The 16425-nt window shown below is 58.4% G+C and overlaps 8 protein-coding genes across 8 annotated transcripts; 3 read left to right on the forward strand and 5 right to left on the reverse strand.

The window, feature by feature from the left end:
• Positions 1–927: 927 nt before the first annotated feature.
• On the forward strand, positions 928–6565 carry N656DRAFT_845024 (Sec7-domain-containing protein; the record flags this gene model as incomplete). The annotated part of the gene is made up of 2 exons (XM_064819175.1): positions 928–2184; positions 2234–6565. 2 exons carry the CDS (start codon positions 928–930, stop codon positions 6563–6565), a joined length of 5589 nt encoding a protein of 1862 aa, XP_064670406.1.
• An 85-nt stretch (positions 6566–6650) lies between these two features.
• N656DRAFT_829102 (uncharacterized protein) lies at positions 6651–8271 on the reverse strand. The gene is made up of 2 exons (XM_064818569.1): positions 8147–8271; positions 6651–8095 (listed from the first exon to the last, which is right to left on the reverse strand). The coding sequence occupies exons 1-2, from the start codon at positions 8265–8267 to the stop codon at positions 7065–7067; spliced, it is 1152 nt and encodes a 383-aa protein (XP_064670407.1). The 5' UTR covers positions 8268–8271; the 3' UTR covers positions 6651–7064.
• A 28-nt stretch (positions 8272–8299) lies between these two features.
• Positions 8300–8594, reverse strand: N656DRAFT_78416 (uncharacterized protein). Its single transcript, XM_064816104.1, has one exon. It carries the CDS (start codon positions 8510–8512, stop codon positions 8348–8350), a length of 165 nt encoding a protein of 54 aa, XP_064670408.1. The 5' UTR covers positions 8513–8594; the 3' UTR covers positions 8300–8347.
• A 66-nt stretch (positions 8595–8660) lies between these two features.
• On the reverse strand, positions 8661–9198 carry N656DRAFT_798024 (uncharacterized protein; the record flags this gene model as incomplete). Its single annotated transcript, XM_064817709.1, has 2 exons — positions 8661–8811; positions 8867–9198. 2 exons carry the CDS (start codon positions 9196–9198, stop codon positions 8661–8663), a joined length of 483 nt encoding a protein of 160 aa, XP_064670409.1.
• A 737-nt stretch (positions 9199–9935) lies between these two features.
• On the forward strand, positions 9936–11261 carry N656DRAFT_731312 (uncharacterized protein). The gene is made up of 2 exons (XM_064812641.1): positions 9936–10251; positions 10309–11261. The coding sequence occupies exons 1-2, from the start codon at positions 10096–10098 to the stop codon at positions 11053–11055; spliced, it is 903 nt and encodes a 300-aa protein (XP_064670410.1). The 5' UTR covers positions 9936–10095; the 3' UTR covers positions 11056–11261.
• Positions 11072–12815, reverse strand: N656DRAFT_731314 (uncharacterized protein). The gene is made up of 3 exons (XM_064812642.1): positions 12713–12815; positions 12115–12645; positions 11072–12061 (listed from the first exon to the last, which is right to left on the reverse strand). The coding sequence occupies exons 1-3, from the start codon at positions 12778–12780 to the stop codon at positions 11254–11256; spliced, it is 1407 nt and encodes a 468-aa protein (XP_064670411.1). The 5' UTR covers positions 12781–12815; the 3' UTR covers positions 11072–11253.
• Positions 12816–13193: 378 nt separating this feature from the next.
• N656DRAFT_829105 (Fip1-domain-containing protein) lies at positions 13194–14350 on the forward strand (the record flags this gene model as incomplete). The annotated part of the gene is made up of 4 exons (XM_064818570.1): positions 13194–13339; positions 13393–13445; positions 13504–13700; positions 13770–14350. Exons 1-4 carry the CDS (start codon positions 13319–13321, stop codon positions 14348–14350), a joined length of 852 nt encoding a protein of 283 aa, XP_064670412.1. The 5' UTR covers positions 13194–13318.
• A 68-nt stretch (positions 14351–14418) lies between these two features.
• N656DRAFT_779070 (ankyrin) lies at positions 14419–16273 on the reverse strand. Its single transcript, XM_064815124.1, has one exon. The coding sequence runs from the start codon at positions 16070–16072 to the stop codon at positions 14468–14470; it is 1605 nt and encodes a 534-aa protein (XP_064670413.1). The 5' UTR covers positions 16073–16273; the 3' UTR covers positions 14419–14467.
• Between the last annotated feature and the right edge of the window lie 152 nt (positions 16274–16425).

A 16425-nucleotide genomic window follows, 5' to 3' on the forward strand; every position in this document is an offset into this window, starting at 1 on the left:
AGGGAGCGGGTGCAGAGATGGGGGATTGAAGGTGGCAGCCGGAGATCGGAGCGTTGATGCTGGTGATGCGGTTGGGGACCAGTTTTTTTTTACGTGCCCGGGTTCAACTCGTTGGGGAGCTTTAGCTTGCCTCACCCGAAGTGACAGGCCAGGCTTGGCATGGAAGGCACAGACCACCGGATTCACGAACGAGCGTAAATACTCCGTACAGGGTTCAGATACTGTAACGTAACTTAAAATACATACGGATTCCAGCAGCAAAAGTGTAGGCAATTCAAATCGAGGTTGATAATAAGAAAATCATCACTTCGTGTGATGTTCACTTTGTTCCGTTTATGTCCAAAACGACGCGAGCTTCTTCATAAGTTAAAGGCAGCGAGTGGAGACTGATGAACGCGGCTGGCATTTGACCGGCGATGGAGTGGGTCGTCGCTACTTGGGCCATTTCCAGAAACTGTCGCGGAAGGCGGCCTGAACCAAGTGCTTTACAGCTGGCGACGCCGCGTCACGCAGGTCCCACATCATTGTAGGACATGCAGCGCTGAAGGTTTGCTGTCATCTTCGATGCTAGCTCCTATAGTCCCCTGATCATCGTGCATATCGAGGACCGACAACGGCGAGATATTGTAGTTCTGCACGCAATTTACCGCACGAATAGCATTGGCCTTTTTCAGTTGCTCTTTCGATGCTCCTGTCAACGGCCCGTCGCCTGTTGCCGACTTCTGCCGAATCAACCCAACGAGACAGTGCCCCTGTCTGACGACGACCCTCGATACCAGACAAAAGAGCCCATCACAAAGAATAGCAGCCAAATTCCGCCGAGATATTTCCCCCTTGGTCCTCGGCAGCCTCGTGAAATTATCTGTCTCCATGCGCTAGCCGGCTCTCGCGGGTGGCCATCAGTCCCAAGAGGTACGCCGGCGCGCCATGAGCTCCCTCAAGTTCGTCGTGTCCTCGCTGGACACCATTGCTGCGCATGCCGGCAGGAACAAGCAGCTCGCCGAGTTGGCCGAGAAGGCGCTCACCGTCATCAAAGAAAACGACCAACAGCTGCCCGACCCCGAAATCGTCTTCGCCCCGCTGCAACTCGCTACGAAATCAGGCACCATCCCCCTCGCGACGACCGCCCTCGACTGCATCGGAAAGCTCATCTCGTACTCGTACTTTTCCGCGCCGTCCTCCCCAGCCCCGAGCCAGGATGGGTCCGCCGACCAAGCCCCCCTCATTGAACGGGCCATCGACACCATCTGTGACTGCTTCCAGGGAGAGACAACGCTGGTCGAGATCCAGCTCCAAATCGTCAAGTCGCTGCTCGCCGCAGTGCTGAACGACAAGATCATAGTACACGGCGCGGGCCTGTTGAAGGCGGTGCGACAAGTGTACAATATTTTCCTGCTCTCCCGCAGCACGGCGAATCAACAAGTGGCACAAGGGACGCTGACGCAGATGGTCGGCACCGTCTTCGAGAGGGTCAAGACACGACTGCATATGAAGGAGGCCCGGGCAAATCTGGACAAGCTAAAACCGAGCCGGAGCAACCTGTCTGTCGACCAGCACGACGACCAGGATTCCCAGGCAGGCAAGGCGGAGAGCGACGAGAGCAACGAAGCCGAGGCAGAAGCAACCCCATCCGAACCGGCTGCCGACGCCGGCGTCAAGCTTACGCTGAAGGACTTGGAGCACCGAAAGAGCTTCGACGATTCTCACATGGGTGATGGCCCAACCATGGTGAGTCGGGTAAAGCCAATGAAGAAGGCAGCGAGGTCCGTGTCGGAGCAGAGCCTCGGGGAGGGCGCGCAGGAGGAAACCCCCGAGTCACTGGATGCCGAGGATGAGGCCTATATCCGGGATGCCTATCTCGTTTTCCGCTCATTTTGCAACCTCTCAACAAAAGTTCTGCCGCCAGACCAGCTTTACGACCTTCGAGGCCAAGCCATGCGCTCAAAGCTGATCTCACTACACCTTGTCCACACGCTACTCAACAACCACATCACCGTCTTCACGTCGCCGTTATGTACGATTACGAACACCAAGAACAATGAGCCCACAAACTTTCTTCAAGCTATCAAGTACTATCTTTGTTTGAGCATCACTCGAAACGGCGCTAGTTCGGTAGACAGGGTATTTGACATTTGCTGCGAGATATTCTGGCTCATGCTCAAGTACATGAGGGCGTCTTTCAAGGTTTGTGGAGCATCCAGCGACTCTCACGACCCTGCTGACCGAGCTACAGAAAGAAATCGAGGTCTTTCTGAACGAGATCTACCTCGCGCTCCTCGCTCGGAGGAATGCCCCCTTGTCGCAAAAGCTCACGTTTGTGGGGATCCTCAAAAGGCTATGCGAGGACCCGCGCGCCCTGGTGGAAACATACCTCAACTACGATTGCGACCAGAACGTTGACAACATTTTCCAGAAGATTGTAGAGGATTTGTCCAGATTCGCAACCGCTTCCATACCGGTAACACCTGCCCAAGAACAGCAGTACGAGGATGGCCACTGCAAGTTTGCGATGGGGGGCGAGTGGCAGATCAAAAGCGTGCTGCCGCCGCCGTTGTCGGTTGCTCTGATTGCGACACACCACGAGGCGGATGGCGAGATACCCAAGGAGTATGTCATGAAGCGCGTGGCGATCGACTCGCTTGTGGAGACACTGAGGTCGCTTGTGCACTGGTCGCAGCCTGGGCGGCCCGAGGTCAACGGCACGGGAGGGGAGGTTGAGCGGAGAGCCTCCAGCGACGATTTGCGAGACTCTATCGACCCCACGGCGAGCGAGACCGCGTCGCGGATGGAGACGCCTCTACCCCCGTCCACCCCGGTCATTGATGACGACCCGGACCAGCTGGAGAGGGAAAAGGCGAGGAAGACGGCTCTCACCAATGCGATCAAGGTCTTTAACTTCAAGCCAAAGCACGGCATCAAGCTTCTTGTCAAGGAAGGCTTCATCCCCAGCGACAAGCCGCAGGATATTGCCCGCTTTCTTCTGCGCGAGGAGCGGCTGGACAAGGCTCAGATAGGCGAATTCCTTGGAGAGGGCGACCAGAGGAATATCGACATTATGCACGCCTTCGTGGATTTGATGGATTTCAGCAAGAAGCGCTTCGTGGATGCCCTGCGCGAATTCCTCCAGGCGTTCCGCCTGCCGGGCGAGGCGCAAAAGATTGACCGCTTCATGCTCAAGTTTGCCAACCGCTACGTGACCCTGAACCCCAACGCCTTCGCCAACGCCGACACCCCATATGTACTCGCCTATTCCGTCATCATGCTCAACACGGATCTGCACAGCAGCAAGATCGCGAAGCGGATGACCAAGGCAGACTTCATCAAGAACAACCGGGGCATCAATGACAATGCCGATCTTCCGGATGAGTATCTGATTGGCATCTACGACGACATCGCCAACAACGAAATCGTGCTCAAGAGTGAACGGGAAGCTGCCGCAGCCGCCGGGACGCTCCCTGCGCAGCCGACGGGCCTTGCTGCAGGGCTCGGGCAGGCCTTCTCCAACGTCGGGCGTGATTTGCAACGGGAAGCCTATGTCCAGCAGTCCGAGGAGATCTCTTTGCGGTCAGAACAGCTTTTCCGGGATTTGTATCGAAGCCAGCGGAGGAATGCCACCAAGGCGGGCACCAAGTTCATCCCGGCAACATCGTTCAAGCACGTGGGGCCAATGTTTGACGTGACGTGGATGTCATTCTTTTCGGCCCTGTCGAGTTTGACCCAGAAGACACATAACTTGGAAGTCAACAAGCTGTGCTTGGAGGGCATGAAGCTGGCCACCAAGATCGCCTGTGTCTTCGATCTCGCCACTCCACGAGAGGCATTTATTTCGGCCTTGAAGAACACCGCCAACCTCAACAACCCCCGGGAGATGCAAGCCAAGAATGTCGAGGCGCTAAAGGTGATCCTGGATCTTGCCCAGACGGAGGGCAACCACTTGAAGCAGTCGTGGAAGGATGTGCTACTTTGCATCAGCCAGCTGGACCGACTGCAACTGATCTCCGGCGGCGTGGATGAGAGCGCCGTGCCCGACGTCTCCAAGGCCCGGTTTGTGCCCGCGCCGCAGCGAACAGACACGACCGATTCCCGCAAATCCACATCTTCAGCCCGAAAGAGCCGGCCGCGGGCAGCCACCGGGCCGCAGGGCGTGTCGCTGGAAATCGCACTCGAGAGCAGATCGGACGAGGTGATCAAGAGCGTCGACAGGATATTCACAAACACGGCCAACCTGTCGAGAGACGCAATCATTCACTTCGCCCGGGCGCTGACAGAAGTCAGCTGGGACGAGATCAAAGTCTCGGGTTCGAACGATTCACCCCGCACGTACAGTCTCCAGAAGATTGTCGAGATCAGCTACTACAACATGACGCGTGTTCGGTTCGAGTGGAGCCACATCTGGGACGTGCTCGGAGAGCACTTCAACAGGGTCGGCTGTCACGCCAACACGGCCATCGTCTTCTTTGCGCTCGACTCGCTGCGCCAGCTTTCAATGCGCTTCATGGAGATTGAGGAGCTGGCAGGCTTCAAATTCCAGAAGGACTTCCTTAAGCCGTTTGAGCACGTCATGTCCAACTCGGCCAACGTCACGGTCAAGGACATGATCCTCCGCTGCCTCATCCAGATGATCCAGGCCAGGGGCGAAAACATCCGGTCCGGCTGGAGGACCATGTTCGGCGTTTTTACGGTTGCGGCGAGAGAACCTTACGAGAGCATCGTCAATTTGGCGTACGAGAACGTCACCCAGGTGTACAAGACACGGTTTGGCGTCGTCATTTCGCAGGGCGCCTTTACCGACCTCATTGTCTGTCTCACCGAGTTCTCCAAGAACATGCGGTTCCAAAAGAAGAGCCTGCAGGCCATGGAAACGCTCAAGTCTGTCATCCCCACTATGCTTAAGACCCCGGAGTGTCCACTCTCAAAGTCCGCTGGGAAGCAGGCCGAGCCGCGACCCGGGTCCCCCGTCCGACAGACACGCACATCGGTGGAGGAAGGCTTTTGGTTCCCGGTGCTGTTTGCGTTCCATGATGTCCTCATGACGGGGGAGGATCTCGAAGTGCGCTCCAACGCGCTCAACTACTTTTTTGAGGCTCTCCTGCGGTACGGAGGCGGTTTTCCGTCCGAATTCTGGGATATTCTGTGGAGGCAGCAGCTGTATCCCATCTTCATGGTGCTCCGCTCGAGGCCAGAGATGACCAACGCGCTCAACCACGAGGAGCTTTCGGTTTGGCTGTCCACCACCATGATCCAGGCGCTACGCAACATGATTACGCTCTTTACGCACTACTTTGACGCCCTCGAGTACATGCTTGACAGGTTCCTCGAGCTTCTCGCCTTGTGCATCTGCCAGGAAAACGACACGATTGCCCGGATAGGCAACAACTGCCTGCAGCAGCTCATCCTGCAGAACGTTACAAAGTTCACGCCCGAGCACTGGGCCAAGATTGTGGGCGCGTTCTGTGAGCTTTTCGAGAGGACCACGGCGTACCAGCTGTTTTCCGCCACGACCATCAACTCGACCGCCTCGCTTTCCCCGCCACCCAACGGTTTGGAGCTTGGCGCCGCTCTCAGCCCGACCTCCGAGACCCCACCAGTCGACGAGAAGTCGCTCAAGATCAACGGCACAGATGCTAACGGGCACACGCCAGCAACTGAGTCGCCACGGCCTCAGGCCAACGGCAGCGATGCCGAAAGTCCCAGGGTGCCCGCCAGCGCCAATCCCCCGGCGATGGCAGCAACGCCGCAATCGCAAGCCACACCGCAGCTGGAGGAGTTTAAGCCCAGCAACCCGCTGCAGCAACAACCCGTTGTCGTCACAGCCGCCCGGCGGCGCTTCTTCAACCGCATCATCAGCCGGTGCGTGCTGCAGCTGCTCATGATCGAGACAGTCAACGAACTCTTTAGCAACGACGCCGTCTACGCGCAAATCCCATCCTCAGAACTCCTCCGGCTAATGGCGCTCCTCAAAAAATCCTTCCTCTTCGCCAAGCGCTTCAACGCCGACAAGGACCTTCGCATGCGCCTGTGGCGCGAAGGGTTCATGAAGCAGCCACCCAATCTACTCAAACAAGAATCCGGCAGCGCCGCCACGTACGTGGCCATCCTCTTCCGCATGTTCGGCGACACGTCGCCCGAGCGCCAGGGCAGCAAGGCCGACGTCGAGAGCGCGCTCGTCCCGCTGTGCCAGGATATCATACGGGGATATATCGCGCTCGACGAAGAGAGCCAACACAGGAACATGGTCGCCTGGCGGCCTGTTGTGGTTGATGTCCTGGAGGGGTATGCTGCGTTCCACAGGGAGGCATTTGCCGCGCACATTCCGACGTTTTACCCGCTGGTCACGGAGCTGCTGGGTAAGGATTTGGGTGTGGAGCTCAGGACGGCGCTGTTGCTGGTTCTGAGGCGGGTTGGGGAGGTCGGGCTTGGCATCGAGAGCATGGCCGGTGGGAGCAATGGGAGGAGGGAGAGTATGCTCTCCGCTGCGGATCCTGGGGGCGCTGGGCCACGTCCGTCAAGAAGCATGGATAGCTTGAGTGGGGATCCTTCGAGCCGGGTCATGGGCAAGGCTTAGGGGGTGGGGTTCAAAACTTTTTGGTTACTTTTTGATAGATACGGGTCCACGGTGTGGCTAGAGGCAAGGGTCAATTGCGAAGCGTATGTGTACTACTATTATTACTTTCTGTTTGCTATATTGTTTTCATGGCGGAGTTTGCATCTGCCCGTGCTTTGACCCGGCCAGAGCCGGGGAATTCAAGTTGCTTTTTGTCTTTTCCCCGACGCTTGACACTCAGCGCAGTACGCGGTGCTGCATTTTGGTGGTCCCGGGAATCCAGATGGCAATGTCGCTGTACCTTTGTTGTCCGCAACGCTACCCTAGGCTTCACCGCTGACGTGCCATGACTGACGGCACGTGCCACTTCGTCCGGCTGCCGCGGGAGAAGGTAGGAGTGTGAGTAGGACCGGTTACAACTGCACGCGCTGCCAGGTAGGGATCAAGCTAAGTGGGAAGCCATATCAACCATACGGTATAGTCGGAGCATCCTTCATCACACATCCCCACCCACACCCTCTCACCGCATAGCCAACCGAACCGCCTCCCCGGGCATGACCTCGCTCAACCACGCCCTCAACCCGTCCGCCTCCTCCTCCACCGCCCGATCGGGCAGACTCAGCAGGGCATCCCTGAGCACCTCGTCCCCGGCCGTCGCCTTGCTCAGCAATCCCCTTATCGTCTCGAGCTTCAGCGCGGTGTGTTCCGTCACCCGCATGAGCCCGACAAATGTCTCGAAAAAGTCAACCAGGCTAAGGTGCATCAGCAGATCTTCCCGCTGCACCATGCGCAGAGCGGCGAATTGTAGCAGGCCCTCGCCCGGTCGCGGGTGCGGGTCGGGGCCGGAAGGAACTGAGTCGCTGTTGTCTTGATCTTGGCTGTGGCCGTTTGTCAGATGCACAACCATGGGCGCGGTGATCTGCGACTGGCTGACGGCGCGAAAGTCAAGTGCGGCAAGCCGCGGCAGGATCCGGAGCAGCCGGCCCTGGGCGAGCGACAGTTGATGCGCGTTGCCGGCCGTGTCGGGGTGGCGGCCCGCGCAGAGGTCGAGCAGCAGGCGGTACATGGCTGGTTCGTTAAACAGCAGGTGCCAGAGCTTGCCGTGGCCGGGGGTTTTGCGCAGCACGAGGTCAGTGTCGCCACCTGGTCCTGAGGCTGGTGGTAGTGGCGGGGGCAGTTCGCAGTCAATGTCGAGCAGGTCGCCAAGGACTTTGCCGCCTTTCTGGCCCACCTCGACTTGCGGTGCGGCGAGCCACCGGCGGATGAATGCGCCTATTAGAGGCATCATGAGAGAGAGGATGGCGACGTCGGCGGGGTTGGCTGCCGCTTTGTGCAGGACGGTCATGGCGAGGAGGTTGGCGGCTGGCGCGGGGGAGTCGAGGGCTTGGATGAGGGAATCTTGCGAGGCGAGCTGGAGGACCTGGGTGAATGAGACCGGGCCGAGGAGCTTGATGGTTAAGCTGGCGAGGATGGCGGGGTCCTGCGCGTATTGCTTGAGGATGATGGTGAGTCTTGGGAGGAATCGGGGTATCAATGGCGGGATGTTGCTTTCTGTGTGGGGGTTAGTCTGATGCTGCGGGAAGGTACTGGTGAGCGCCTTACCTGTCAGTTGAAGCTCTACATCGTCAAAGAGTTTTGGGATCAGTGGCAGGGTGGGATCCTGGACGAGGTCATCAAGGTGTTTGTCCAACTCGTCCAGGCCCGTGATTGGCGCCGTGTCCATGCTGCTGGTTGAGGGAAAGTCCGAAAGAGAGCAGAAAAGAAGCAGTCAGATGGATGAGATTGGGTTCGAGAGGATGTGATTTAGATGAGCGAAGATGAGTTAGGTAGCCAGCAGTCAGCGTCACTAGTCGAAGCAGTTGTGAAGGTATGCGCAGACGAGGTCAAGGTGGGGCTGGCAGTGTAGGCAGTGAACGAGGGGCGTGTCGGCGGGGTCAGCGGCGGAGGCAGTACGAGGGTTAGGGTCATGCCAGGTGAGGTTAGGCCGTTACACTCGACTGCCACTCCGTCGGGAGACAACACGCAGCAAAGTGACCAATACCTTACCAAGGCGCAAGTGAACTGGTTTTCATTCCTAGCTCATATATCGGACCAAGCCAAAGTTGGGACATTGGGGTCACCTTTCACTGCTCTCAGGTGCCAGTTCGACAGCTTCCCCCTGGATGGTGTCCTTTCCCGCCTTCAGCGAGCACACGACTCTGCCCCCAACGATGCCAACACCATCGCAGTCCAACTGAAGGTCGCCAGTCCCGATTATGTGAAGCGGTCTGTGTATCCAGTTCGTGAGCTCCTCTGCCCTGTCAGAGTCTAACCTAAACTTACGTTTCCCTCCCAGGACACTCCACCACCTCGTCAAGCAAAAACGTCAGCGATCCCGCCCGAACTGCCACATGGACGGTCAAGTTCTTGTCACTCGGCGTGCCGGAAATGATGCAGCGGTAGTTGACTTGAAGATTGCAGCTCAGCTCGTCGCTTGTGCCGGTGAGGTTGTTGGTCAGCGTGAAGGATGCCGACCCGCCCGCGCCGACAGTATCGGTGCTATTGCTCTTGAAGTCCGAGACGGTCCAGCTTGGGAGTGTCGTGCAACTGTCTACCGCCATCGCTGGCGAGGCGACGGCCCCGAGGAGGCTTGACAGGACGAGTAAGGGGAGCATGATGCGCCAGTTTGACTTGCTTTCAATGCTGCGGTTGAAACATCCAGGCTTCAAACCGCCGTTGAGGAGCATCCAAGGTAGATATCGGCATTCACCTGTTAAATCGCCATGAGATGCTCTCAAGATAACCCAAATTGCCGGCCCATGGTTAATCTATCTCGCAATATGACGGGAACGAACCGAGCCCGCCCCATCCAAGAGTCACCAATTAGGCCGGTTCACATTTAAAGTGCATGCACGAAGCTGGAACGGGCGACGCGGTTGATTCCACTGTCTGCTGGACGACTTCGACCTACTGCTGTGTTGAGCTTGTAAGTGATCGGCGGCGAAGTGTGGAAAGCCCAGAGACGCGCAATAACTGGATACAGCCCATTGTCGAAGTTGTAGTCGCCAATATAGCCGTCACAGTAAGGTAGCATAAACTAGCATACGCGACGCCCTAGCATTGTCGGCAAGTGATGTGCTGCTCTCTGCTCTTGTCCGACATTTGGATGATTGGAAATTTGGAATCATCATGCACGATCCGCATCCTATGCAGCAAGGTAGTTTCAAGGGGAGTATACACAAAGTAGACCACGGACTTGACAGGCAGAGGGAAGGATCGTTACCTGGAGCTCGGTAGAGATATATGCCGAGTTGCGTCTTGAAACTCTTCACTCCAACTCCCAGAGAATCCAGGTGGGGCACGAAGGGTCAATTATAAGGTCACGTGAATCAAGAATCACATGCTTAGCCCCGATACAGGCAATTTTCGAATTTCGATGTTATCGACCCCACTAGAAACACCACACTACCTAAGCCAAAAACGTCCATCAGGGACGAGATTTCGGCGCGAATCAAACAACCCGCGCTCCCCATGAGGTGACAACCCTGTATCGCTAGCAACCCAAATCAACCATGTCTGGCCGCGGAGGACGGGGCGGGCGGGGAGGCCGCGGGCGGGGGCGCGGCGGCGCGACAACAAACGGGAGGCGAAGCGTAGCCCAGAACAGCGTTCCCTGGACAATGGACTCGGACATTGTCCTCGACGGCAAGCCCTCTGAGCTCTTCCCAGTAAGCCTCTCATTACCCAGACTTTTGCCATCCCTTTAACTAACCCCCTCCCGCAAGCCCTACAACGTCCCTCAACCCCCGACCCTCTCCAAAAAAGAAGAAAAGCAAGTCTCCTACTTCCTCCTCTTCCGCGAACAATGCCACGACAGCCCGCTCTACACGCAAGCCCGCACCTGGACGCAAACCGCCACTTCCACTTCCAACTCGGGCCGCACGTACGGCCAGGACCAGCTCAACAAGCGCTACGGCCAGACCACCAAGGCCACCATCGACCCGTTCACCGCGGTGCCTACCTACTCGCACCGGTTCCAGATCGTGCCTCGCACCCTGCCGGACTTAGCCTCACGGCCGTTTGCGAAAGAGTTCTTCCCGCCCGAACTCCACCCGACGCTGGACGGCGAGGACGAGCCGAGTACCGGGCAGGCTAATAAAAGGCGGAAGATGGGGCCCAAAACACTGGGGCTGTCCAATATCACCTCGTACAAGACGGCCGAGGAACTGTTCCTGCCTGATGGGCTGCAACGGTCGGATGTCGCCGACGGTGGTGGTGGGGCCGCGAATCTGGATAAGGCGCTGCAGCTGCTTAGTTCGGTGGAGAAGGGCGGCGAGGGTGACGATGATGCGCTGCTGTCTGGGGAGGACGAGGATGATTGGGATGTGGAGAATGAGGATGGGAATGTGGAGGAGGATGATTTGTATGAGGACGAGTCCGGGGATGATTACAATGCGGAGGCGTACTTTGATGGGAACCAGGATGATGATGATTATGATGAAGGGGGGGATGATGGGGGGGATTACTTCTAGGTTGATGTTAATATGGGTTGCATTTCCGGCGCAAAGGCGGGTTACGGTTAGATGTGACGGTTAAGGACAGCGCAAGTCTGAGATACCACTACCACGGATTTGACCGGGCATAGCGTTATGCGAATGAATATTACATGCTACCCATGGTGTTGCCGGGTACTCCTAGGTTCACGGCTCGCAATGCTGGGTACTGTAAAGTTAACCGCTGTGGCTCATAAAGTCCCTGAGCTGGAGGCCCGTAACCCCCTCCTTGACACCACCCACGGCACCAGCAACCTTGAGGATGCTCTCCTCAAAATCCCGCAGCACCGTCGCCAGCTCGATGATACGCTCATCCGCGCCGCCCTGGGTGGCCACCTTGGACTGGGCCGCTGCCCGCTGCAGCTGCTCGAGCATGTTGCTCTGGACGCCGTGCAGGTGCACCTCGATCTCCCCCAGATTCTTCTCAAACTTCCGCATCATCTCGTCCATCTCATCCGCCGTCTTGGAAAAGAAGGAGATCAAATCCGTGTTGCTCTGGGCTTCCTCGGCGGACCCCGCCGCAGCAGACGCGGCCTGCCCACCCCTGGTCGACCACAGCCCGGCCTGGTGGTACTGCACGGGCAGCTTGAGGTTGTCGATGGCCTTGAACGACAGGCGCGCGTTGTCGGCGTCCGTCTTGACCAGCTCGCGCAGCTGGTTGATGGCCACGACGTCGCTCGACAGGGCGTTGTGCGCGCCCTCAGATTTGCGGCTCACGAAGCTGACGTCAGATGGAATGGCCGAGAGCTGCTCGGCGTGCTTTGGGAGGAAGGCGTCGACGGCGTCCCGGTCCTGGATGCACTTTTGGATGGCCTCGTCGATCATGGCAATCTCTTGCTGCAATGTCTCCTGCAGGTCGTTAAACCGCGTTGTAGACCGGATGTTGCTCAGATCGATGCGCACGCCGGGAACGACCTGCTGCTGCTGGTTGACTGATTGGCCCATGGTCAACCCGGACGTTTGGCTCTGCTGCTGAGATTGGCCGCTGGGAGAGGTTAGTAGTTGGTCGCACGGGCAGAAGGCGATTGAGAAACGTACAACAAGCCACCTGTCTGGGGTTTTGCAGTCTGGCCAAAGAGGCCGCCGCCGGCTGTCGTTGCCGGTTTACCAAACATGCCGCCGGTATTTGCTGTCGAGCCGCCGAAAAGCCCTCCGGTCGGTTGTTGTTGTTGCTGCGCGGTCGAGGCGCCAAACAGCCCCCCACCCTGTGCCGGCTGTGTCTGGGTCGTTGTCCCAAATAAGCCCCCAGACTGCGTCGGTTGTGTTGCTGTGCTGCCCCCAAACAGCCCTCCTCCCGTCGCTTGCGGTGCTTGTTGTTGTTGCCCCGTCGTCGACGAACCAAAGAGTCCGCCCGTCTGCTGAGGTTGGCTCGTCGAGGCTTGACCAAACAGGCCACCGGTTTGTTGTGGTTGCGACGCGGGTGTTTGTGTGGTTGCCGAGCCGAACAGGCCGCCGCTCTGCTGGGGCTGCGAGGATGCCGTGCCGAACAAACCCGATTGCGCCGGCTGGGAGGTTGCAGCAGTACCGAAGAGTCCCCCACCGGCCGGCGGTTGGCTCGTACTGGAACCACTGTGCGAGACAAATCAGTCGGACTTCGAAGCTGCGAGTCTCCGCGCGACACCAGATGATCACTCACAAGAGATTCGCGGAGCCTGTGTTGATGCTGAGCCCGCCGGGGCCACTAGCCGACCGTGCGAGAGACATGGTTTGAGCACTCTAGGGCTAGGGAGAGCAGGATTCAGCGACTGGAATGTAAATTGCGGAGGGCGCCGTGGTTGTTGCAGCGCGCGACTTGGCGATTAAAGATGTTTTGGATTGCAACCTCGATTGTTTTCTGCCCCACGAGCACATGCAGCTCAGACCCCCTGCAGCGCGCTAAGCACCTACCCACCCCACTTTGCTTTGAGCCAAGGCGCTAGGTAATTGGTTCGTGTGGAGCTGACCGCCTGCCAAGTTGGCTCTGCAACGTGAAGCTGCCACTTCCTTGAATCCTTTGTGGCACACTTCGAAGCTTCACCTTCCTGGACTCTACCAACGACTGCTCGACTGAAACTTTAAGTTTGGCACGTACAACGCCGCCATGGATATTGACGATGACGAGGATTTCTACGCGCCGGAAGAGCCCGAAGCCCCGGCTGCGCAACCAGCACAACCAGCACAAACCGCGCCGCCCGCCGCTGCAACAAAGAGCGAAGCAAACGAGGAGCTAGAAGAAGGCGAGGAGGAGGACGAGGGCGGGGAGATGGACGAAGATGATGATTCGGTATATTTCCCACGAAATTCCTTTCCCAGTCTCCATTGGTCTGACAACGCCAGGATATCGACATCATCACCGAGAGAAAGGACGGCTCAAAGCCCCCTCCTTCAATGTGAGCCCTGCTAGATGGCAGTCGCTGTGATCAGCCCGCTGACCGTTTCCTGCAAAAGACAACCGCGATACAGCGAGATCAGAAACATTCCTCAGCGCTCTACCACAAACGAGACGGCCGTCAAACCAGCCCCGATCAAACGTGAAGAGCCGCGGCAAGAGTACCCGCCCGTATCAAACTCCACAGTCGACGTCAACGCCATCCCCGTCCACAAGCCCAGCGGCAAGCCCATCACCCAAGTTGACATTGACAAGGGCAAGTTATCTCTTGGCTCCATCAGTTCTTCTCTTCGCTCTCATACACACGAACTAACCTCCCTTCCAGACCTACCAGACAATGACAAACCCTGGCGCAAACCCGGCACCGACCTGTCCGACTACTTCAACTACGGCTTCGACGAATTCACTTGGGCACTCTACGCCCAGAAGCAGGAGGCTTTACGGGCGGAATACGACCAGGAAGCCATCGCCCAGAACAACAAGAGGCTGATGGAGGAGATGTCCAACATGATGATGATGGGCGGCATGATGCCCCCGCCGGGGGCTCCGACGCCAGCCGGTGCTGCTGCCGGTGGCGCCGCTGCCTCGGCTGTTCCCGCGGCCGCCGCCGGTGCCCCGCCCGTCGCGGCCTTCCCCGGCATGGAGGGCTTGCCGCCTGAAATGCAGGCTATGCTGCAGCAGATGATTGCCAATGGCACGGATCCGGCCCAGATGGATATGGCGGCTATGGCGGCTATGTATGGCGGAATGCAGAACGCGGGTGCCGGCGCGGCGGGGGCACAAGCTGGGCAGGGCCAGGGGTTTGCGGGCGGGTTTAGTGGGAATCAGGGACAGGGGTATGGTGGGTATGAGCAGCAGATGGGAGGGGGCGGGAGAGGGGGCAGAGGAAGGGGACGAAGGTGGTGATGTCGCAGGGATAATAACAAGGATGGTAGGGATGGCAGAGACGAGAACAGAAGGTGGGAACGGCATTATCGAATCCAGTTCGATTAGATACCCTTTATCAGACACACTCTGTAGGAACTATGTCTCGTGCGAAGAGAACGCGGCTACAGGCAGGCTCTGCGCAGCCCGTATCTCCTGCATCAGCGCGGTCCGACTGGCCGTGTCGTGCTCCTTCAACTCTGCACCAGCCTTGAGAAGTGCTCTAAGCGCGGGCACATTACACGCCTGCACGGCCGCCATCAGCGGCGTACTTCCAAAGCAATCCCTCGCATCAATCTGCGCACCATGAGCAATCAGCTTCTCGATCGTCCGCATCCGGGCAATCCCAAACTCCTCCTCGCTCAGCACCGCCCTCTTGCGCGGTCTGGCCCCCGCCACGGGCTGAGCCGAGCGCATACAACACATATGCAGTGGCGTAAGACACCCCCCGTTCGTGAGCGCAATAAACCCGCGCTTGACGTCCCCGCCGAGATCGATCAGCCGATCAGCCTCCTCAAAATCCCCCAGCCGGCAGGCCTCGCCTAACGGGGTGATGGCCGTGTAGGGAATGTACATTTTGATCTCGCACTCCACATTCGCGCCCAGCTCGAGCAGTAAGGGGACAGTCGACTCCCAGTGGCGGTTGGCGTAGGCATAGTAAAACGGCGTCGTGGTCCACTCGTCCTGGGCGTCGATCTCGGTTTGGATTTTGTTGTCAACCAGATATCGCACTACGTCGGTTAAGCCCATGCCGGCCGCGTAGTGTAGCGCCGTCAGCCCCCGGCCGTGTTCCCGTTCCAAACTGGAACTGAAGACGGACTCGGGCACCATCATGTACGACGCTCCGCGCGAGAGTAAGAGTTTGGCGGTTTCAGGGCGGGCGTGACACAGCGCGTGGTGCAGGGGCGACCATTTCAGCGGGGGGAGGTCTTCAGGCTGTTCGGTGGCGTTGAGCAGGCCGTAGAGGGGGACGCAGTCGCACAGGTTTTGTGACGGCACGTCGAGCGACGCGCCGTAGTCGGCCAGCAGCGAGACGATGGCGTCGTGTCCGTCTCGTGCCGCGAGGTGCATTGCCCGGTACCGTCGGAGGATCATACGGGGTTTGGGCTGGCTGGGCTCGGCTTCTTCTGAGAACATGTCGTAGTCCCCGTCGGAGCTGCTCAGGGGATGATGAGCGGAGGAGTAGTCCGACGTGGAAATGGTCAGCGATTGCGCGGTATGGGGACTGCTCGCGTGGTCGATGTCGCTCCTGTCGGCTTCCGAAGACCACTTGACGTCGGACGCGGAATCGGTCCATCCGCGATCAGTATCCACGTCCCACATGTGGTCGTCGGGGGCGTCCTTGAAATTGTTGACGGCGCCATCACCAGTCGGCGTCGCGGTGCCGGGATTTGCACCATCCCGGGCCGCGGCGGTTTCCTTCTCCCACGTCTCCCGGGGCAGGGCGTCGAGGAATTCGTGGTCGGGGTCGGCGCCCGCAGCAAGCGCCATGCGCAGCGTGCCAACCAGGTTGCGGGTCGCGGCCCAGGCCAGCGGGCGCGCATCGCCGTGGCGGGCCGCGTACCTGTAGAGGAGTGGGTTCGAGGCGCTGTAAATTCGGCGATTCGTCCGCGTTAGTGCAGATATGTCCCGCACGCTGTCGAGGTTTTCGATGACAAAGACCAGCAGCTCGAGTGGCAGGGCGCCGATTCCACGCGGGGCCATGGCGGCCGTAATACTACCTGCTGATTATGCGATAGGTCCTGTCCTGTTGTCAAGCAACATGGATCGTGGTCTAGTGTCTGCGCTAGGCAAAACAGTGTGCTGTGCGCGATGTCGCAAATCTCAGGTCGAGTGTTTTCTCTGGATGATGCACGTCAGTTTGCTCTACGAGATTACTATTCCAATCTGCGGAACAACTTCTTTCCCGCGCGCTTTGATCCCGTTTGTAATGGTGTTATGCTTTTTATACGACCCAGTTTATCCTAGCGATGCGCTGCACCCCAGTTCCCCGGGTCCGTCAATCTGGGGCAGAAGGCGCGTCATCCCAATTTCTTTTTCGGGCCGATTCTTCAGAC

The sequence above is a fragment of the Canariomyces notabilis genome (assembly GCF_033297395.1).
Source record: "Canariomyces notabilis strain CBS 508.74 unplaced genomic scaffold N656scaffold_10, whole genome shotgun sequence".
Classification (NCBI taxonomy): domain Eukaryota; kingdom Fungi; phylum Ascomycota; class Sordariomycetes; order Sordariales; family Chaetomiaceae; genus Canariomyces; species Canariomyces notabilis.